General features: G+C 55.2%; 5 protein-coding genes across 5 annotated transcripts; 1 reads left to right on the top strand and 4 right to left on the bottom strand.

Moving 5' to 3' along the window:
- Positions 1-6: 6 nt before the first annotated feature.
- MYCTH_2311933 (uncharacterized protein) lies at positions 7-2,611 on the bottom strand. Its single transcript, XM_003666806.1, has 2 exons — positions 1,351-2,611; positions 7-1,273 (listed from the first exon to the last, which is right to left on the bottom strand). The coding sequence occupies exons 1-2, from the start codon at positions 2,521-2,523 to the stop codon at positions 101-103; spliced, it is 2,346 nt and encodes a 781-aa protein (XP_003666854.1). The 5' UTR covers positions 2,524-2,611; the 3' UTR covers positions 7-100.
- A 774-nt stretch (positions 2,612-3,385) lies between these two features.
- On the bottom strand, positions 3,386-5,076 carry MYCTH_2311932 (uncharacterized protein). Its single transcript, XM_003666805.1, has 2 exons — positions 4,586-5,076; positions 3,386-4,408 (listed from the first exon to the last, which is right to left on the bottom strand). Exons 1-2 carry the CDS (start codon positions 4,959-4,961, stop codon positions 3,711-3,713), a joined length of 1,074 nt encoding a protein of 357 aa, XP_003666853.1. The 5' UTR covers positions 4,962-5,076; the 3' UTR covers positions 3,386-3,710.
- A 4,774-nt stretch (positions 5,077-9,850) lies between these two features.
- On the bottom strand, positions 9,851-10,184 carry MYCTH_2311931 (uncharacterized protein). The gene has a single exon (XM_003666804.1). The coding sequence runs from the start codon at positions 10,170-10,172 to the stop codon at positions 10,002-10,004; it is 171 nt and encodes a 56-aa protein (XP_003666852.1). The 5' UTR covers positions 10,173-10,184; the 3' UTR covers positions 9,851-10,001.
- A 6,438-nt stretch (positions 10,185-16,622) lies between these two features.
- On the bottom strand, positions 16,623-18,503 carry MYCTH_2084695 (uncharacterized protein; the record flags this gene model as incomplete). Its single annotated transcript, XM_003666803.1, has 3 exons — positions 16,623-17,704; positions 17,769-17,920; positions 18,414-18,503. The coding sequence occupies 3 exons, from the start codon at positions 18,501-18,503 to the stop codon at positions 17,188-17,190; spliced, it is 759 nt and encodes a 252-aa protein (XP_003666851.1). The 3' UTR covers positions 16,623-17,187.
- MYCTH_2130777 (uncharacterized protein) lies at positions 18,475-20,244 on the top strand (the record flags this gene model as incomplete). Its single annotated transcript, XM_003666802.1, has 4 exons — positions 18,475-18,744; positions 19,486-19,797; positions 19,864-19,920; positions 20,101-20,244. The coding sequence occupies 4 exons, from the start codon at positions 18,475-18,477 to the stop codon at positions 20,242-20,244; spliced, it is 783 nt and encodes a 260-aa protein (XP_003666850.1).
- Positions 20,245-20,997: the final 753 nt, after the last annotated feature.

The raw sequence follows: 20,997 nt of genomic DNA, 5'->3' as shown, positions 1-20,997 counted from the left end.
CAGACCAACGTACCGAGCCGGTCCCCTGGCCACCCTCCCCCGAGACGAAGAGGCCATACATAAATCAGCTCTCCGACTCGAACCAAGAAGCGATCCAGTCCTATCTGTGCCCGAGAAGCAGGATATCATCCTCGTCGTCGTCTTCGTCGTCTTCATCGTCGTCCTCCCCTTCTTCTTCCAGGCCCTCCTCGTCCTCATCTTCCGAAGTCTCCTCCTCTTCGTCATCATCATCGTCAAGCCCGATGGCGCTCGCTGCCGACGACGTGAGCCCCGTCATCCGATCAAAGTCCCGACTGTGCAGGCCAAACAGGTCGAGCATATCCATCTCCGCATCCTCCTCGTCGTCGTCGTCATCATCGTCGTCCCCATCCTCGTCATCTACATCGTCAACATCTTCTTGTGCTTTTCTGTCTTCACCTCCCGAGTTGCATATGGATCCAGATGCAGGAACAACCGCAGCAGCAGCGGGTAAAAGGTTCGACGCAGTCTTTTCGTCACCCGCCGATGCCTGTTCTGCCTCCGAAGATGTCCCGCCGCCGCGGTTCAGCAGCCTGGTCAAAAAGGCACGCGAGTACGAGGTAGGCGACGTTGAGAGGAGGGAAAAACCAGGGATACCGTTGTTGGTAGTGCTACCGCCGCCGCCGCCGCCGCCGCTGTTGTTGTTCTTGTTCCCTGCTTGCCCGCGCTGTCGCTTTTGCGCCCGGCGGGCGGCTCTGTTGCGTCGGCGGATCTCCTCTGCCAGAACTGCCGGGTCGAGCGCGACAGGTTGTTGTTGTTGTTGCTGTTGCTGTTGCTGTTGCTGTTGCTGCTGCTGTTGCTGCTGCTGCTGCTGCTGTTCGGGAGACTGATGCCGGTGATCGCCGCCCGGCATGTTGAGAAGCTGCAGCTGGGTGGTGTTGTACGAGCTGCACACGGCACACTTGAGGCCGATCCAGTGGTAGGCGGTCTGGCTCTTGGCGGAGCAGTCATTGCACGAGATGACAGCGCGGGCGTCGGCGTACTCGGGCGGCATGGGCTGCTGGAGAATATGCATGTCGAGCTGGCGGAAGCGATACTCCATGTTGACGCACGACTTGTTGCACAGCGGGCACCGGTACGACGTCTTCTTGAGCTCCTCGAGGCAGAGCAGGTGGATGCTGTGACCGCACTGCATGAAGGTGACCGACTTGGGCGAGTCGAAGAGGTACTCGTTGCAGATGGGGCAATTCGAGTCGACGGCCCGTTCGATGCACTTGTGGTTGGTCTCGGACATGGAGATGCAGGCCATGCATTTCTTTCGGAGACGTCAGTCTGGGCTGATATGCATATCGATCGATACGCGATACGCGAAAACGCTCGGAGGGCGCTCACCTTGCAGTGGAAGAAGTCCTTGCCCAGCCCCTGGCCGACCCGGCACAGCCCGCAGTCGGGGCAGTGGTAGATGGGCTTGCTGGCATCGTCGTTCCATAGCTTGCAAATTCCGCAGTAGTAGTAGGCCGCCGGCCGGCCGCACTTTGTGCACGTATCGGAGACCTTTTGCGCGCACCCACAGAGCATGCACAGCATGTGCTTGGTTTGTTGACGCGGAAGGGCGTGATCCTCGACGGCGTCGTGGCAGTGGCGGCAGGTGTACCACCGTTCGCACGTGGCGCACTGCATCTTGACGTTGCGGCGATAGTGTTCGCAGCCGAGGCGCTTCTCCTCTTCCCCGGGCTCCTCGGCCGCTGACCACCACTCGGCACTGTCGTCGGGCTGCCTGACCGGCGCGTAGGTAGGGGTGAGGTCCTCCTCAGTTAACGGCAGGTTGAGTGGGCCGGACCCGTCCCCAAGAGGATTCCATTTCTTCAGAACTTGCAGCGGCCCGCCGTGTTCCACTGATTCTCGGTTGTCTAGCGTGCTCGTGCTCGCCCGGGACACGGGTCGCATCGTAGCATGGGGGACTTTGGGCGACAGCTGTCGCTTGGTGTACTTTTCCGTGAACAGGCCATGCATCATCTGGGCCTTGACATTCTGGGGAACATCGAGCAGCTGGATGGCCTGGATCCTGCGTCGGAGCTCCCCCATGCCGTCATCCTCGGGCAGCGGAGTGGCTCGACTGCCCTCTGGGAGTGATGACCATGTAGTTTGGGTGGTTGCCTGGGCAGTGTCGGTGCCGTCGGGTTGCTGGCTTGATCCAGCAGCGGACTCAGAAACTCCTTGCACAGCCCCGGAACTCTCATCGCTGGTTCCTACGCTTCCTGAACTCTGAAAAACGGCGGCAGCGGCGGCGGCATGGCCTTGGTCTTGTCGACTGGGGTGGGGTGTTACGGCGGCGTCGTCAAGCAAACCAACCCCGGCTTCTCCCGTTGGAAGCCTCCTCCCGTGCTCGTCAGCCTCCCGTATCGCGGTCCCGGAAGAACCGGCGTATCCGGTCGACTGTGCTCTGCGGCGTCGTATCGCGGGGCCGTCAATGGCAGGGGGATCATCGGCGGCGAACCCGGTCGAGAAACGGCGAGCTTGTCTGAGAACGGGCGTGATGATGAAGTCGGAGACCAACTGAGCCATCGCAAAGCATGGGCTGCGTCTGGCGCTGGGCTCGAGGTCGATGTACGGGGTTTTGGTGGCTTTGTGAACATGGATGAGGAAGATGGATGGGACGGGAACGATGGAAGGGAAGGGAGCAGCGGGTACTGTGTAGGCGCGGGGACGTGGAACGATGCTCGTCGCGGCTCTCTCATTGGCCGCCTGGGCAGCGTCCCCGCGAGCCAGCTGCAGCGGATGGTTCGGGGCGACCGCTGGATCTTCACTCCGGGGCTAAGCTTTTTCGTGCAGGGATGCAACCTCTTCCCTAGTGTAGTACTGTACCCATGTAGTGTACGGAATTAATCCATGCTAGGCAGAACCACCTTACCGTGTAATTACTTACTTATCAAGGACACTTCTCGTTGCATTCTCGTTGCACGGAAGAGATACATACCTTACGAAGCACGCAACAACTATGGAATATGCTGCCGAGACTCGACTCAACGCTTGATTCTCTCTTACTTGGCCGTATCACCATGATTCCGGGGTGCAAAAACCGGCACATACGTTAAAACAATACCCCGAGGTCGATCTCATGCCGCAATCATCCGTCGCATCCTCCGAGCCGCCAGGAGCATCTGCCGACTGAAACAAGGGACCGACATGTTTGTGCAGCAAAAGAAACTACATTGGCCAACTAGGCAGGCGGAAAGCATGTCGCTTTTAATATCAGCTGTCGCGTCGAAGCCATTGCGAGCGAGACCTAATAGCATATTCTGGCTGCATGGCAGTGAGTTCGGGCGCTAGAGCTTGTCGCTCGGCGGAACCATGATTTTTAAGGTACGGATATTGCTCGCCAATGCAATAAGCAGCAGGCTCCGAGAGCACGCACAGAAAAAGGAGAACATTGAAGAAGGGGAAAACACTACACGGAAAGATTAGAGGACCCGGCTTGAACGACCAGCCGCTCAAACCTTGTTCAACCTATCGTACAACCTATCGTACAGTACAACAACGTGACCGCGCCACAGCACAACTTCAACTAATTACGTCCGTACATAGATAGGTAACGTCAACGAAAGCCAGTCAATCCGGATCATACCCGACTCTTCTTTCCCATTCCTGCCGCCTACTCTCTAAGCTTTCGACCCTCTTGAACCATCATCTCCCCCCTCGCTCACTGTGAAGCGCAAAAGCGACGCCGCAATTGCTGCTTCCAGCAATTGCACCTATATATGTATTTTGACACTCTCAGACACCTCCACCCGGAAGTCAGCCCTCACCCCCAGATGGTCCGTAACCCACGCCTTCTCCAGCCCCCACTCCTTCATCAACCGCGCAGCAGCAGCTTCATCCTCGACCACCACATCCATCCCGAACGTCTCAAAGCCCACCAACCTCAGCAATAGTCTCCCACCAACATCGTCACCACCACCACCATCACCACTGCTGGCATCACCGCCGTCCCAGAACAGAACCTTATCCAGCCTGCCCAGCCCAAACCGCTCCCTCAGCCACCTCGGCGCCATGTGGCCCCACGTCATCCCCCGCTCCTCCCCCTCACGGGCCCCGCTCTCGAGGTAGGCGTCCTTGAGGCCGCACTGGTCGTGCAGCGTCCGGTCGAAGGGCTCGATGGCGTTGAGATCGCCGGCCAGGACGCCGACGACGCCGCCGCCGCCGCCGCCACCACCGCTCCCGCCGCTCGGCTGCGGCTGCCGCAGGTGCGCGGCGGCGGCGGCCAGCTGGGCGGGGCGCAGGGGCGGGACGGCGCGCAGCGACTCGAGGTGGGTGGCGCACAGGCGCAGGGTGCCGCCGCGCGCGAGGGCGACGTCGGCGAAGAGGGCGTCGCGCTGCATCGCCGTCGCCGCGTAGTGCAGCCGGGCGACGCGCTTGATGGGCAGCGCGCGCGGGACGAGCATGCACGTTCCTGTGAGGTGGCAAATCGGAATCAGCGCTCCTGAACCTGGACATGTTTTTTTTGTTTTTGCTTCTCGGTTGCATGGGCGTCCCATGTACTTTCTCAACAGGGATGAGAGAGGTTGAATGCAGTGAGAGGGAGTGGGGGGTGGGGGGGGGGGGGAGGTTGAGAAGAATGATGGCTTACCGTAGATAGAAGACTCCCAGTGGTCGGCCGTCGCGTCGGTAATGTCGTAGCCCTCGCGCACCCAGTCAGCGAGCTTGATGAGCGCGAGGTCAGGCGGAGTCATCTCGTTGAGCATGATGACGCTCGGGTTGGGATTGCCCGCGACGAGGGACCCCAGGTGCTTCAGCGCGGCGCTCATGCGGGCGTCCCCCTCGGGCGCCATGAAGTCGACGTTCCAGGACAGGACGGAAAACTGAAACGTCGACGGCGGGGTCTCGCGACCCGGCAGGACCGCTGAGCCCTGCGCTTCGACCGGGTGCCAGGCGCCGTCGCGGAAGGTGAAGTATTCTTGGGGCGTTAGCTCGCCGCGCTTCCAGGTGTGAGTGGTGTGGGCCATGGTAACCGTCTTTGAACGGAATTGGATCGCCGGTTGGGGGCCGCGAACAATGCACCGGAGGGAGCCGAACATTGACCGGGTTTTGTAGGCTACTACACCGGCACCGGCATCTCTGGTGGTTGAGGTGAGTTTGGGTGCCTAGGTACCGATTGCCTGGCACCAATTACCTAGGCAGTGAGCAGTGGACGTGATTGGTCGAACTGTATTCAACAAATGAACAGACCTCGTGCTTTTACAGATGATGGTGACGAGCCGACCTTAATTATTCGTGTTGTTTTCGCTTCAGAACTCACGATACCTACGGAGTGCTATAATTATCTTCGAATTGATTTGACGCGACATGCTGATCCTTGCATCCTTGAGCTCACCAAAGGGCAAAACAGTTGGTACTTCCTTCATCAGCTCAACCACGACGGCCACCTGCCACGGTAAAGACCGTAATCGTCTTCACCAAAGGCAAAGCAGCAAGAATCTGAGGAGCCCATTTCGGTAATTGTACGACCAGCGCTTGGGGCTCCCCAGAGTAGACGTAGAAAGACGTCAATGTAACCCTTTTTTGTGTCAGAGCCTTTTTAACTGTCGATGGAGCGCAGAGATGATCCGCGAACTGACTGATACTCAGAAGTGTCTTGTTTGAAAGTCTATAGTATGGACGAACAAATCGGAAAACATCTTCGTGCTCCGTGGATAACCCAAAAGAGGGCTCTAGGGGCTCCGAATAGAGGGTTTCGAGAGACGACCTGCTTCTCATCCGATTCATTAACCCTCTGTCAATCAGCTTCTAGCGAGCTCGGTAACCGATTGTGGCTTGCGATCAATTTCTTTCCTTCTTGCTGTTTTTGTTGAAAGGAAGTGCTGGCGTGTCCGAGCTCCTAGAGAGAATGTTCCTTCTCCTGTTATGGCATTGCTTTTTCGTTTCCCAACTCATTCTGTTTCGATCCTATCATGTCCGGAGTACTTCCGCAGTTAATCCTCTTAGCGCCCTTCCGCAGCGTCTGAAACAGTTCCAGTGACCTCGGAAACCCAACCTGGAAGGTACCGGGTCAGGTCAAGTGTTAGATAAGGGCGCCTAGGACCCTAATATGTCGGGCATCGATCTTCAACACGTCTCTGCAGAGAAGGTGGACTCGGGTGATGATCCGAGACCGGGAAGCCACTCCTTGGGGCGTAATTACCAAATACAAATGGTAGGGACAGTTTATCGTGAAATTTGGACATTCTTTCTTTTTCCCCTTCTTTCCCCGTTTCATTCTTATCAGTTCAAATAAGTTGTTTAATTACTTGTGACCTTGCCGGCTCCGGTTCACATAGGAATCGATCGTCACACAGGTAGAGTGGCCACCTACGTTTCTTACGTCGCCTCCTGTTTCTAGTGGGAGTATCGATGGCCGTTTGCAAGATGTGGGTAGAGCCGGGATGTATAGCCGCACCACAACCCTATCATCGTTCAACTCAATAAAAATTACTCGAGAACTTACTAATGACAGAATACTCAGGTAGAGAGCAGTAGCTTTTTGGGTGGCACTCTTTTTTCTACGGAACTCTAGCCTCTGCAGGACTTTCAGACAAAAAGGAACCCAACAGTTGTCTGGGAGGCACAGTGGTCGCGAATACTTCATAGAATACTGTGATACCCTCCGTTCTCCTGCGGAAAGATGCAGCAGAAGTTCACCATCTACGAGGAGCCTCCGGCCAGTTGAAGAGATAATTGAAGACGAGTCGGATCTCCGGCTAGTCATTTTCACTTGCTGCAAGACTATCTACTTTACGACGATGATGCGCGACACTGAGCAAGCTGACGCAGGACTTCTCCTTGAACGAGAGAGCGAGCACTAGGAGTGACCGCTCTCGTATTCATTGACTGTCGCCTGCTGTGCTGTCGATTCCGAGCCTTCCAAAATCGTTGTCACGCTCCGAATTTTGTCGCTCCATCGCTCTGCTGCTCGAAAGACAACCATAGGGTTTCTACTGAGAGATACGAATCAACCAACCACTTTTATCCTTGCCATTAGGATCTAATGTTTATTGGTCATAGGTCGTAAATACGTATTCGGCCCCTCAGAACATGGCGTACGAAAACCTTGAGATATCAAGAATCGCACAAGACTCGCGGCAAGAACTCGTCAGTACCGAACACGCCGCGTCTTTTCAAACGCCATGACGAAGATTGAAGAAGAATCAAACAAACTCGGTTGTTCTATTCTTTTGCAGCATCCGATTCCCAACCATCGGGACAAGCAACTCGAACAACTTCAACCGGAACGCCATTATCCGATGGCGGCAGGGGCTTACCTATCATCGAGTCAGCCATCGTGCTCGGGCACGACGACCTGGTGCCCATCCTCGGCAAAGCCATAATAGCTGGAATAGAAAGGATTGATTAGCTGGCAGCTCGCCAAGTCAGTTAGCCGGTCCACTTACACTTCTTTCCGTCGGCCCGAACCCATTGGCGGGGAGTCCAGCGAACCAGACTCCTTTCCGCATCGGATGTCCTGTTATGGTGAGTCGTGCAGAAAAAAAATTACCTTGGTGCGTAAGTAGGCATGTTCATGCTTGCTTAGCTGGCGCATCGGCAAAACCATACGGAGATTGGTTGAGGTATTAGCCAAGCATATCCCTGATTACAGCGATGAGCTGATGGTAGCGACAGCGTTCCTGTCCTAGGAATTGCTCTAGCTGTTTCAGGGGCGGATCCTGAAACGCATCCATATTAATATCCATTGGCGAGATAGCAACGCGGGAGCTATTGTCATGCCGAGCCGAGGGCTTTTGGAAGAGGCTTCGGATTACTGAAAGGAGGACCGATTACAGCCTACGCGAATCATACAGAGAAGCAAGCAAGCAAGGCACACTACCACGGCTTCCTCTAGTTCCTGTTTCCCCAGTTCCTTCGAGTCACTAAGATAGCTAGGATGCAGCTAATACAGGAAGACGTGGCATACTCGGGTTTCTCTCGTTGCAACTGCCGGCGGGGGGAGAGGGACGCACAACCTAGGTCAGGTTAGCCACAGATCGTCTATCTACCTAGGGAGGTAAGGTAGCGTTGACGGCCTGGCGATTTGATTGATGTGTTCAGCTCCCTACCTTGCTTGTGCCCAACTGCGTGCGTGTGTGAAGGGCTCGTTGCGGGAAGTCCGAATACCAGTCAATGGCCCAGTCGGAGACGATCCGCTGCGCGACGAGTGTGACACACACGACTTGGTACCAGTATGAACCTACCTGACCTTTTTGTCGTCACAAGTAGAGCATTGCTAGGAGGGCGTCAACCTAGTGCACTGGTGTGCTGCTAGGTAGTCACGGCCAGAAACACACACCTCGAGACGAGAGTAACAGACACGACAACACCCTCTCGCCACGAAAACAAGCTGCAGTAGTGGCATCCATGATGTCCAAGCAGACCGGAGTAGCCGGCGCCAAACCAATTCCAACTGGTCAAATCATACAAGAAGCCACACACCCAACAGATCTATCCGGCGCGAGCCGCCAAGCCGTCGACACAGAACGCGCGATGCCGCGTTCCCGACGTCCAACCACGGCAGTGTCCAACCGTTGCAGGTGAGACGTGACACGAGGCACCAAGACAAAAAAATCTTTTTGTTTTGTGAGAAAGGAAGACAATTACCGCGTCATCTAGTGTTGTTTGTACAACACAGCAATGGCCTCCGAGGAGACAAGTCTCAGTTGGGCTCGACCACTCGGAAGGGCGCCGGCTCAACCCGCCGGATATTGAGCACGGCAGCTGGTCGCTATTCCGCGTCTTGGTCCTCAATGATGCGTGTCGTGTACGCGGTGCTTCGTACATAGGTATGTAATTACATACACATACGTGGAATTCTTCCTACGTTGTGCGTGACACACAACTTAACCCACCCTTCCCCTCCCCCCCCCCACTTGGCTTCACCCTCCCGTCGCTGGTTTGGAACAATATACTGCGAGAATTAAGAGAAGAGGAACGGGGACAAGCAAGGGAGAGTGTTCCAGACCCGTTATGCGGCTTCGATTTTCCGGTGAGACGTGCGCCAGTCCACCGTGACACGGGCGCGAATGCATGGAGGGTGCGGGGGAAGGGATTGGAAGTGGACAAGGTGACGAATAAGTAGATAAAGAAATATTTTGATAAACGGCTGGTTTGGAGTGTGGAACGCACCCAAGATGAAACACATTGGCAAGGGCGAGGAGGGTCTGTCTGACTTCTCCCACGCTCTCGCGCTCTGGATTTCAAGAGGTGTTGTCTGTGGCCTACCTCAGTCAAACTGCAAGAAAGACGGCGGCTTAAGGAGGAGGCCGGCTATTCGGACAGCGCCGATATGCGACCGAGGAATGTTGAGGCGCGAGAGATGAATAGTGCGCGCACACGGTTTGTGCAAGTCCCCGGTCTTGACCCTTGCCAGAATAGCATCTTTTGGATCCCAAAACGCTAGATTCGGGAACCCTTTCCCCGTTCTTCCAACCCCCCGGCCGCCGTTTGACCTCCTGCAATTTTGCGCGGAGCCATGCCGCTCGCCCCACGCGCGCCGGAACCGCCGAGTCAGAAGAGAAGTTTCCCAATTGGGGTGTGTGTACACCCTAGGTTCCCTGATGAACGGAGATCCGAAGGCAGCAAAAACCACCGCTCTCCGACCTGAACCATGGCAGCGGGCCGGGCGTGCACAAAGAGCTGACTTGTGCCTCCAGCCGGGGGCCGTTGGAGCGTTCTGAGACGGAAGCACGACTTGCTTCCGAGGGCTCCGCTCGGTGCTGCTTGTTTCGGCCGGGGGCGGAGCGGTGCCGGACCGGGGGGGGGGGGGAGGGGCGGATACCAAGTACGGAGTATTACGTTATATCCCATAGAGCGTGCCTCCATACTGTACTCCGTACTCTGTACACTATACCCTCGGTTCATCAGGGGGGTTGAAGAGTAGCTGGCTGCTTCGAACTATGGTCGGGCGTCGCATCTGATACGAGGCGGGGCGAACTAGCGGACAGGCCAGCCTTTACTTGACCAAAGAGATGCTGCCGCAGAGGAGAAGCTGTGAATCGCATGGGTAGAGTCTGATACAGTCATGACCAGGGGCCCGCTATGTGCGCAAGATTAGAAGGGATGGAGAGACCACACAGCTCTTCCGTCGGCATCCATTTGGAGGCGTGCAGGAATGCCAAGACGGAACAGAACAGGCCTGGGGCATACAGGGAGAAGTGCCGCAGCTTCGCAAAAAAGTGGCCGATGCTCATGTGTTCCGTACCGTATAGTATGGTTGTACGGATGTTCATACATTGCACTAGCCCTAGCGTTCTAACCCGGAGACTCGGCAGCCAAGCCGACCGCTCGGAGAATCCGACCAAACAGAGGGTGCGGGTGCGGCACCCCAACCCCGCCGGTTGAGAAACCGGACTTTGGGAAGCGACCGCCCGCCCCATTCATCATCAGGCTTCTCTGCAGCCCGCCCGGTCCTGGTTGCGCCAGCGCGAAGCAGCTGGAATGGAATGCAAATCCACCGAGCGGCGCCGCAGGGCGACACAGCGGCTGACACGTCGGCCCCCAACAAGAACCGGCGGCTTGCGCTGGTCTTCGCCCGTCCAATGCCGCTTCTGTCTCCGTGGATCCCGGGTGGAGTCGTTTGTAGCAAACATACGGAGTAGGTGCGTACGCAGTACTGTGTAGGTGTAGGTGCCTACTCCGTATCCGTAACCATCATGCTTGTGCACTAACAAGCCTGTTAATAAGAGCGATCGGTAGTTACGCAGTATACACCCACTACCCATGTATATGTCTAGGATAAAACGTGCGCACATGAGGATGACTACATCGTAAGAAATAACACCGGATCGGAATGTGGAGTCTCAATTGTCGCAGACCGTGGCCTGGCTTCCAAGACTTCCACGAAAAAAGGACGAAAAAATAGAAAATAAAAGAAATAACTACACCCTACCAACCAACACACGGCCATGCCCGATGGATCTCTGATCCTTGCCGATCAGGAACATCAGAAACACGGAACAACCGCCCTGTCTGTGGCGTAAGCGGCCCAGCACAAGGCGTGCAATGCCCGTGGAGGGCGCGGCCTGAAACTGCAGGGTCAGGGTTTGATCACGGCCTAGCGGTCCAGGCCCGGAGCATCGAAGCTGCTGGAAACTGCCGGCCAAACAAACACTATTGCGCCCACGCTGGAGTTTCAGCGGAGCATGTTAGTATTTGATAGTGGAGCATCAGGACAGGGCTTACGCTACACTAAAAAGCTGGGCTGAGGAACCCGAGCCCGAATCTGACACGAGGTCCCAGAATCCCAGATTTACACTATCCGATACACGGCACGCGGTAAGGACCCAGCCTTACGGCTTGCCGTGGCCCAGATGACATAACCCACCAGCAGCAGGTTCTCGAAACGCCCCGCTGGGCAGCACCCGCTGGCTCAGAGACCAACAAGGCAACGATTGGTTCCGAGACTGCTTTCTTTGATTCCAGAAGGAAGCAAAGAAAAGTCTTGTCGTAGTTATGTGTAAATAATTACCTGCAAGTTACAACTACGGAGTACTTCGTCCACTTTTTATGCCAACGAGTGTCGACCCTTATCTGCTGGGCCATCCGGAATCGTGCCGCTGCGACATACTATAACGGAGTACTACGTGTTGTTACACGCAGTGCAAGCATTCTGTAGGTCCGGTATCTTTTTCAGGTACAAACCTGCAGGTCCGTGTCACGTAATCGGTACATACCTTTTTCCTAAAAGGTAACTTTGTGAAGCAAGTGGGCGCCAAGCCGCAACGGTTAATGATGCAATCAGTGAGCTTTATTCAACGGGCCCCACAGCGGGATCGCCGGGACCCCTGTAATCCGTACGGGTACTGTGTACGGACCGTACACCTGTGCATCTCGTCTGATGGTGGAGCCCTCGTCTATCACGATGCAAAAAACGAGCAAAATTTCGCAACGATGTGTCACGGTGAATCGGGCGGCCGGATCTGTACGTGCTCAAATTGAGCTTCCCAGCCGAGCTATCCTGAATCACCTCGTTTGCATTTAAGCAGCCTCAGAACGAAAGTTACGGTATAGCGTGCTTAACGAGCCGGAGCGAGGAACTATCGCAGTACCTGATGAACAATTACTCTGTACGGGTCGAGCGAATAACGGAAGGGGCCCAGCTCGATGTCTCTGCCGCGGATAAATGCCAAGACATATAACTACACCGCGTACAATATGCTGATGCCAACAAAGACGAGCCAAAAAAAAATCCTGTTGCGGAATGACTGTTTCATGTCATCAGGGGCTAAGCCTGGGTCCACTAATAGTGGAAATATGCGAAACTTCAAACAAGAAGAAGAAGAGAAAGTGGGAGAATAGAAAACAAAAAGACACCACTTTGGCCCGCCGGCTTGATCGCCGAGCGGTCTAGCCAGCCGCCGCAGCGGTTGTTTGCTGGCCGGCTCCAGCCGGCATTGACCGTACGATACTGTGGTATAGAGGAGATTATCTGGTCCGATAATGGCCTCGAAATCGCCAGACAATTCCACTCTCTTAATAAAGAAAAGCGGAGGTCAAAGTGAGACGTTAAGGTTGTGCGTACATACTATGGTTGCGAGCCAAAGTTTCACCCCCTGCACAGGTACCGACAGGGATCTCTCGGAAAAACCTCTCAGGCCTCTAGCACCAGTTTTTCCTGCCTGCGCCTGCCTACGCCCGCCTGTCAAGCCCCCTGTTAATACCCAGACAGGGGGTCAAACTTACCCATCATACCTCGTACATCAGTGTACCGACTAAGTGCATCGGACGGACTCTAGCAGCCCCTTGGCCGTCAGGGTGCGCATGCGAAATGAACCAGTTCTTCTTTCACAACTCGGCAGTTTCCGGCGACGGCTTGCATAATACACCAGGACCTTGATGGCCGAGGTACTGTCTCTGTCGATGACGCAGTAGGTGAAGTTAGAGGGGTTTTTCTCGCAGAAAACTGGAATTTACAGAGCTTGCCACAAGGAAACCATGCTGTAATACCGCAATACAGCTCATACGCTCCGAAGTGCTCCGTACCTTGGTGCACTCACAACGTCACCATTCGGAAAGCAGAAATCGTTCGATTTGCGGCGTATTAAACGTGGCACGCAAAGTAAGCGGTTTTGACAGTAACAGTTGCATAATACCGTTGCTCTCGAGGGAAGGGCCAGCAGTGGCTAGACTGGGCCGGCTCAGAGAAAGTGCGTTATTAGCTGCAAAGAAGGGCGCATACAAGTGTTGCGGTCCTGAATTGGCCAGAAAGAACCAAAACATTTACCTAACCAAACGGCATGGCCAGGCGGTCCCAGAGACATGGTGTCAACAAAAAAAAGAAAATAAAAATTTTTATTCTCTTCTTATGGTTTTGTCCTCAAACATTTTACCATCATGCCATGTGTGAAACAACCAAAAAAAAGTCGCTTTATTTGCTCAACCCCTGCCACTAGGGCACGGCACGGCAGGGCAGCAACCGCCCGGGGATCACACAGCCCCAGGCACCCGGGGCGGCCGGCAACCACAACCGCGACCCGCCCTTGCATACGGAACAGGTACGCGAGACGGGGGGTGAGGGCGGACGGGGAAAGCAAAGGAGCAAACATTCCCCGGGTACCTAAGCGCTAATCGCAGGATGAGGAGGGAGGGGAGGAGGATGTAGCAAATGTTTGCTTTCCTGGGCCCCTCCCCTCAGAACCCCTCCCCCCCCCCACCAAACTCTTACCTTGTCTATATAAATTTATTTTTGTTGAGACGCTGGGAGCAGCATATCGGTTTGCATAACGCCTCACTGTCGCATACACTTTACGTAGCAGCATGCAAGTGTTACAAACCCCTGAAGCGGGTTGCACCCAACAACAACACCACACTCGGCCACCACCGAGAACGTGATAAGCCCTCGCCCTCTCTCTCCTGCCGTCTGCACGGCCGGCGGCATGACACGGCGGGACAAGCCCCGGATACTGCCATGTCCATGTATGTACTCATGTACTCTCGTAGGCGTACTCGTATGTACTGTACGTCCGCCGCCCCTCTCATTAAAACGAACCTGTACATAGCAGGCCGAATCGGCGGGGCCCGGTGTTGTCAGATCGGCTGGGAACGGCCTGATGACATACGTTGTACGCGTACACAACAATGGACAACTCTCCTTTTTTTTTGCAGAAGGGCGAAGGATCTCGCGCGAGGTTCGGGGACTTTCGGACTCTCTCCGCCCGCCGTCGAGGGATTTGCCTTGAACCGCTCGCCCCTCTTCCCCCTTTTCCTTCTTCTTTTCAACTCCACTTACGGGGTGGGGATGGTCGGTTGATGACGATGACGATGGGGAGATGAGAGGGATATGCCGTAGGCTCTCGAGGTGACGGGGGCTCTCTCTTTGTCCCGGCGGGCCAAGAGAAGGGGAGAGAAGCACCGGGGCTCGTTAGTTGCGGTGGCTTGGTGGTTGCTCTCTCGCCGACTGGCTTTGATCCCTCTCTGCCATGTGCCTCCCTTGACCGCGGCGCGGGCAACATCATGGTTCCAATTGGACAAATAGCAACCACTTTGAAGCAAACAAAGTCGAGGATGGTGAATTCCAGGCTGAACGTGCAGAGCTTACACCTGTGTGTAGTCGGTAGAGTACGTAATCCGTACATACATATGTACATACATACGTACTACACCGACCCGATACGCTAGGCAAGCTCGCACATCCCCCAGATTTTGGGTGCTTATCCTCCGGCCGTTAGAGCCAGGTTAAGAAGGGGGTGGGGGGGGGAAAGGAATGGGAGCACCCGTAGATATGCTCCGCAATCTGCGCTACTGTACCCCATAGTCCGTATGTACTCTACACACACCACCTGGTGCAGTCTACAAGTACGCTAGAGAGATAGAGGCAATGGCGAAAAAAAAAAAGAAAAGAAAGACAAGTTTATGCGGGGGGTGGTCGTGGGGAGACCCAAAGATCGGCCTCCGTTTGTTTACTCGGGACGGGGTAACCACACTCTTCCGTAATGTACACGCCTATGCATTACTCGCCGTTTGGCTGTCTGGCCACGGCGGGAAGTCGCCGAGCTGTCGGGTCAAGTCTGGCGCTCAGATGGAGCAACAGGAGTTTCTGGCCGTGGTACTATGGACTTAACAAGACCCGTATCAGGCTGGGCGACATGTTTGTGTCGCGGCGGCGCTCAAGTCTGGCGGGCTCGGTCCGGTCTAGAACTCTTGCCTTCGAACTTCGGAGAAGGGAGAGAGGACCCGGGCCGCAAAGCTCGATCAAGGAAGAAGGAAACAAACCATCGCGCGCTTTCCGATGCCTCCAAAAACAACCAGCGGATCCTGTCCTCTACAGTGCGTGCACAGCAGAGTGGCCACAGGGCCAAAGCTGTGGAAAGTGGTGAGCCTTTTTGCCCGACACTGTCTGGCTCTCCAATGGCTCCACAATTTGTGGCCGTTCTGGCCCGTATGTGTCAAGGCGCAAATTACGCCAGGCGATGAGGTGCGAATGCCAGGCGATGAGGTGCGAATGAGTCACTGTCGTTCAGTCGCGACAGAGATTTTCGACCGACATGGAGAGTTCCCCAAGCCACCACGGGAGGACCCAGACCCAGCCGGCTAGACTTCGTTCGAAGGGGGCGTGTCAGCAGCACCGAAAAAGAAGGGAAAAAGGAAACTTCCAGGCCAGCAAGAATACAGCAAAAAATTTTTAGCAGTAGTTAGTCACTCTGTACCCCTTCGCGCTTTCCGCGTCAGTTGGCGATGCGACCGTTGGACAATGTGTAACGTGGCACAGGCGGGGAGCTCTTTTTGCTTTCTGGGTGGCGTTTGAGGTGGATTTCGATTGCCAAACCTGCAACATTAGGTTTCCACTTCTCTCCCTAATGATCGGTGCAGAGGGTTAGGGGGGAACCTTCTTTTCTGAAAAAAAAAAAAAAAAGGGAGATACGGAGTAACGTTGGAGAGAAAGCCACGGAGAACAATGTTTCGAAGCGCCTGCGGCACGGCATTTCGTTGCGCCACGCAGTGCGGCGTTGGGTCTCCGATCCCCGGCAGCGCTCCCCGGACGGCCCGCCAAAGCTCAAAAAAGCGAAATGACAGTAAAATGATAGTGAATGAGAGAAGTCGGCCGGCCGCAAAAGGAGACGAGTGGAGCAGTCAATTGGAGTCTGCGGTTCCGTCTGATGACGTGACTCTAGTGTATCGCCCGGCAGCCACAAATCTGCCCAAGCGTGCCTTGCAGTCGAATGATGGTTGGCAAGGTGGTCCCAATGGAAGAGCCGCGGAGCGGGACTGCAACTCCGCTCTGCTTCTCTGGCACGACGGCAATGGATCGAACGATGGATGGCATGTGCAGAGTGACAGCTTCCTGAGTGGTTAGTTGCTGGCTGGAGTGGAGAATCTTTGTCGCGGAGGCGGCCTACGTCTTCCCCAGACAGAGAGGTTGTGGAGAAAGCTGCCGAGGGAACATGGCACGCAGTCGATTTCGGTGGTGCGGTTGGTTGGAATTGGAAACTGCTTCAATCCTTGACCATAGACCATAGTCCATCTGGAGCAGTTAGTTGCGGTGCTTGCAGAGCGACATCTCAATGCCACAGGGAGGGCTCGTCACCAAGACTGCCTGCTGCTGTCTTGGCTGCTAGTGCAACCCTCTTAATCCAACAAACTTTCTTTCCGGGCGTGGTCATCATTTCACAGTCGAGTGCAATCCAAGGAAGATGTACTAGTATGTCATGTCAAGAACCCACAGCTCTCTTGCAAGAGAGCCGTGTCCAATGTCAAATTTCGAGTTATTCCTGTGCCAAACCGAGGTCCAGCAATCCTTGCCCAACACTGATGCCCGTGTGGCTCCCACCTGCCCAAGACCGCCCATATGCAAGAGAACCCAAAAGCAAAAGGAAAACAATGCCCGCCCCGAAAGAGATGTATCGCTGCTTAGTACACAATATCTCTCGCCCTATTCCAGTGACTGTAAAACCCTGCCATAGACGCCTTGTCCCAAGACCCCAAAAAGCCAATGTCAAAAACCAGTTGTAGACCCAACCCTTGGATACCCCCCCCCCCCCAAACAAGAACTTTTTTTATGATGCTGTGCTCCGATGCATGCAGATAACTTTTTCTGGTACAACAAGATCGTGAACCGAATGACAAAGGAGATGATGTAATAGATGAGCGAGTTGTGTGATGTCTCTCTAGAGAGAGACTGGATGCGATGTTCGACCGAGTGTGGTGGGGTAGGGTCGACGTTAGAAGTAAGTGGAGGATGTCAAAGCTCGAGACCATCGGTCATCGGGTTTACGCCGAGCGCCTGCGCTGGAGGCGGACGGACTCGAACGAGCGGGCGTAGGCTCGGAGCTCCTTCGCTGCCTTCTCGGACAGCTGAGTAGCATCGAGACCCGCAGACGAGTTGCTGCGCATCGAGCAAAGGCTGGCGTGTGACGCCGAGGGCGAGAGGGTTTGGATCTGGGTAGATCCCCTGCGAGAGCTCGACTGGGCGAGGGCGAAATCGTACGCCGGGGACAGGTAGAACTTGGTGCTGTTGTTATATGCTGTTGAACTCGACGACAGGGTCCAGTCGGACGGGAAGCTGCTCGACGCCGGAGAGCCCGCTGCCGAGCTCACGACAGAGCTTGGTGATGACGGTGATGTCCTCTCGTAATCGGCCAGGCGGCATGATTCGGAGCAGTAGGTGGCGCCGTCGGTTTGCTTGTCGCAACCCAGGCAGAACTGATGTTCCCAGTCGAACGACATGTTGGTAGATGATTGGAGTGCTGGACTCGAATGGGTGTGTGTGTGTGGTGTGTGTGGACGCCTCCGACGTTGTTGGACGAAGAGATAGCCGACTTCTGGCCGCTCGTGAAGCAAGTTGGGTTTACCACAAGTGAGGTAAAAGGTAGCTAGGCTTTGATGCCGTGTGGTGGATGCGTCTCTGTGTCTTGGTCGTGGATGCAAGTTGTTGGAGAGAGTGCGTGTCCGAAGCTGCAGAGGCGCTTCCAAGGGAAGAACGGTGACTATAAGAAGACGGAGGCTTGTTGACTCATAGCAGCTGATGCCAATTCAAGGCAAGGCAGCGGTGGAGATGAGGATGTGGAAATCAACGACAAGCAATTCTGATGCCCAGGTGGGAATGGAGTCGAGAGCAGCTGGGGCAGCCTGGATTAAGTATCCTGGAAGTGCCTGCCCTTAGCTGTACTCGTAGTGGGTGTGAAGGGCGAGGGGAGGCAGAGGCCCATGACCACAAAGGGACCCACGCATACCATAGTACTCAGACATTGGCGCCTTCCAGGCTACCTTCACAGTACGTGAAAGGAGTGTGCAGCAAGGTACTCAACCGCCGCAATCCGCTGTCACAGGTACGCAGGGGAAAGTACTCCCTACCTGCCAGCAGGGCAAAAGAGTGTGGTGGGGCTGGCCCCGCTAAGGGCCGAAAGGCTTGCAATCTGCGCTAATCCCCTTCCGACAGGGGCCCAGAACAGGGGCTAGGTGCTAGTTGTGGCGTGCTCAAAAGAAATTTTTTGCACAGGCGTGAGCATAACAAGGTCTCCGGCTTGTCGTGGCACCACCCTAGTCATTTGTGAGCGCATGGGTGGAGTCTGGCACCTTGACGGCATCCTGGTCGATCGAAAGAGAACGCTGCGTGAAGGGGCGTGCACCCAGCTCCGGCCGCTCTTTTCGGGGATGGTGTTCACGCAGGTCAAAAATGCGCGAAAAGGCGTGCTTGATGCGCAACCACCACCACCACCCTCGCCATTGCCTGCCGAAATGATGTTCGCACGTCACACAGAGGTTGTTCATGCTACTCCTGCGATGGTGGCCAAGGCGCTCCAAGCAGGTTCCTGTGGGGGTCCTGCTGTTCGCCTGACCTTCTTTTGATTCTTCTGGTTCCATAGTGGCCTGAGAAGAAGGCGGGAGAAAACCACAGACTTGCAGAGAAGTTCCCAGACCGGGCGGGCGTCGCCTGCTGCCAGTGTGTGTGCGCACCACCTGAAGTGGGGACACAGCCATGTAGTTACCGAGAGAATGTGGTACATACATATGTAATCCGTACACGCGTAGTGCTACTTGTACGGAGTGCTGCAAGCAGTGTATGATGGCCATAGGCTCTGTCCGGCCCCAGCGATCAGGCGTTTTGCAGGCTTGACTTTGTCGCCTTCGCCGACGAGTACCAGCAGCTTTGCTGTTATTATGCAGGGCCATCATCCAATAAGGAACCCTCTTCTTCATCGCTTGCCCCGAAGCTTTCAACACGCTGAAACCTCCGGGAGCCCTTCTACCCACAAGTTACATATGCTGCACCACTTGGTCAATTGATCTTGATGCCGCATGCCGGCGATGGTGCTCCATCCGATCCGGGAATCCCACGCCGCCCGCTTTACCTACATTGCCGTGTCTGGCAATCCAGGATGAAGCAGGAAAGGAAAAACAGGAGCTATCTACGTGGGGGTCCCTCTTCCTTGTTTCAAGGCAGACTGATAGGCAAAGGGTCGGACGACGACGACACTGTTATCGTGCGGAGGTGGGCGACTGTTGAAGCTGCAGGCTGCGGTGCGACCGTAGCCCCCAAAACTTCGCTGAACCGCTTCCATTAGTTAGCTTTGGGAGGGCATACAGGCCAGCGACCTCGAATGGGCGTTTCCATTGGCTGCCCTCGCCCTCGGAATGGTCGATGGGCAATTCTTTATTGACGAGCTGCCCCTCAACGTGCAGCTCTCTCGCTGCAGGAGGAAGACCGGCGCCAGTCGGCCGCATAAGAGACCCTCCTCGGTTTCCTTCCGTTGCCAATCAGCAGCAGGCGTGCGCACTGCAGGAGAGCAACCTATCGCATGGTGCTCATCGAAGCTGCTGTCGCTGGCCATTGTCCAATACCACAACGTCTCGCAGCGCCGGAGTGTTGACGGGAGACCTGTACATACATACATACGTCCTAGGTACACACATCCATACACTCGCTTTGCTCACTATACACGACAGTGCTCGCAGCAGGCAAAGTTAAGCAAGCCACTCTGCGCCCTCTCGACCACAATATCTGTGAGACAGGATGGGGACTCACTCATCATTTACAAACGGTTGCTGTAGACCCCCCGCCGGGCAGACCTCAGAACGCAGAGCAGGATGGATGTATGTGTGTACATAGATGCTGAAGAAGATTACGCAATCCGCTCGAAGCATTGAGAGCAGGATCCTTTGATTTTGGCACAATACAAACAGCACATCCTCAACAGGGTCGATCAGGGAGATCTTGCGCCGCGCATTGCCCAATTCTTCACCAACCCCTCAGAGATCATGCCTGCCGGGTCCCTCGTCGGCCTGCCATTGCCCGTCGCATCTGGTGTGGGGAGCTGCCTGGGCTAAACCGCATTCAGATTCACCTGCAGCGCCCCACACTGCCAAGGATAGCCAATCATCGCCCGACCACGTTTCGTCAAACTCCCATGTGTTGCGAAGAGGCAACCTGTTTCAGCAGCCAAAAAAGAGAACTCACCATGTGTTGGGTCTCGTCGCGTGCAGCAGCGTCAGTGACCGATGTTTAACCGGAAAGCCTGGACCATTAGCGAACACGAACGGGTGCCGTGTGAAGGTGGCTCAGCATCTCTCATCGTTGTATCCCCAAACAGACAAAGAAAAAAAAAAGAATTACGACAACAACAGGAACAACAACAACAGCCCCCATGTCAACGCCCCAATAGAACCCATGCGGTGGTGTGCTGTGGAGAAGGTAACTCTCCCTCGCATCCCGAGTTTCACCTCAAAAGATAGAATCAGTCCCTAAAACATCTCGTCGTGACGAGATAACGGGTGCATACAACAGATAATCACGGCATTTGGCACCTCTATCATGCGACATAGTAGAGGGTTCTGGTCGCACGCCTAGCTGGTAGTAGTATATGTACTATACGACTCTCTTGGCTCTCGTTCTCCAGAATTCAAAGAGGGGCCACAAGTAGGAAAATGGAAAGCACTAACTTAGCTCATCCGGGGGACTGCTGATTGCGGAAGCGACCTGAGGTCTCTGCGGAACAAAACGCTTATCCCCCGGACGGTACTAGTAACATTAGCCGAGCAGAAACTGCGAATATATTATGCATACAGGTATCATAGAATGAT

The sequence above is a fragment of the Thermothelomyces thermophilus genome, chromosome 7, assembly GCF_000226095.1.
Source record: "Thermothelomyces thermophilus ATCC 42464 chromosome 7, complete sequence".
Lineage (NCBI taxonomy): Eukaryota > Fungi > Ascomycota > Sordariomycetes > Sordariales > Chaetomiaceae > Thermothelomyces > Thermothelomyces thermophilus.
Note: the sequence above shows the minus strand (reverse complement) of the source record. Positions and strands in the feature narration are given on the sequence as shown.

Excerpts from the sequence above, each read along its gene's own strand:
- MYCTH_2311933 (XM_003666806.1), bottom strand. The coding sequence starts at position 2,523 with ATGGCTCAGTTGGTCTCCGACTTCATCATCACGCCCGTTCTCAGACAA. Across the intron at positions 1,274-1,350 it reads AGGACTTCTTCCACTGCAAG|AAATGCATGGCCTGCATCTC; the intron begins GTGAGCGCCCTC and ends CGTCTCCGAAAG.
- MYCTH_2311932 (XM_003666805.1), bottom strand. The coding sequence starts at position 4,961 with ATGGCCCACACCACTCACACCTGGAAGCGCGGCGAGCTAACGCCCCAA. Across the intron at positions 4,409-4,585 it reads CTGGGAGTCTTCTATCTACG|GAACGTGCATGCTCGTCCCG; the intron begins GTAAGCCATCAT and ends GCCACCTCACAG.
- MYCTH_2311931 (XM_003666804.1), bottom strand. The coding sequence starts at position 10,172 with ATGAGCATCGGCCACTTTTTTGCGAAGCTGCGGCACTTCTCCCTGTAT.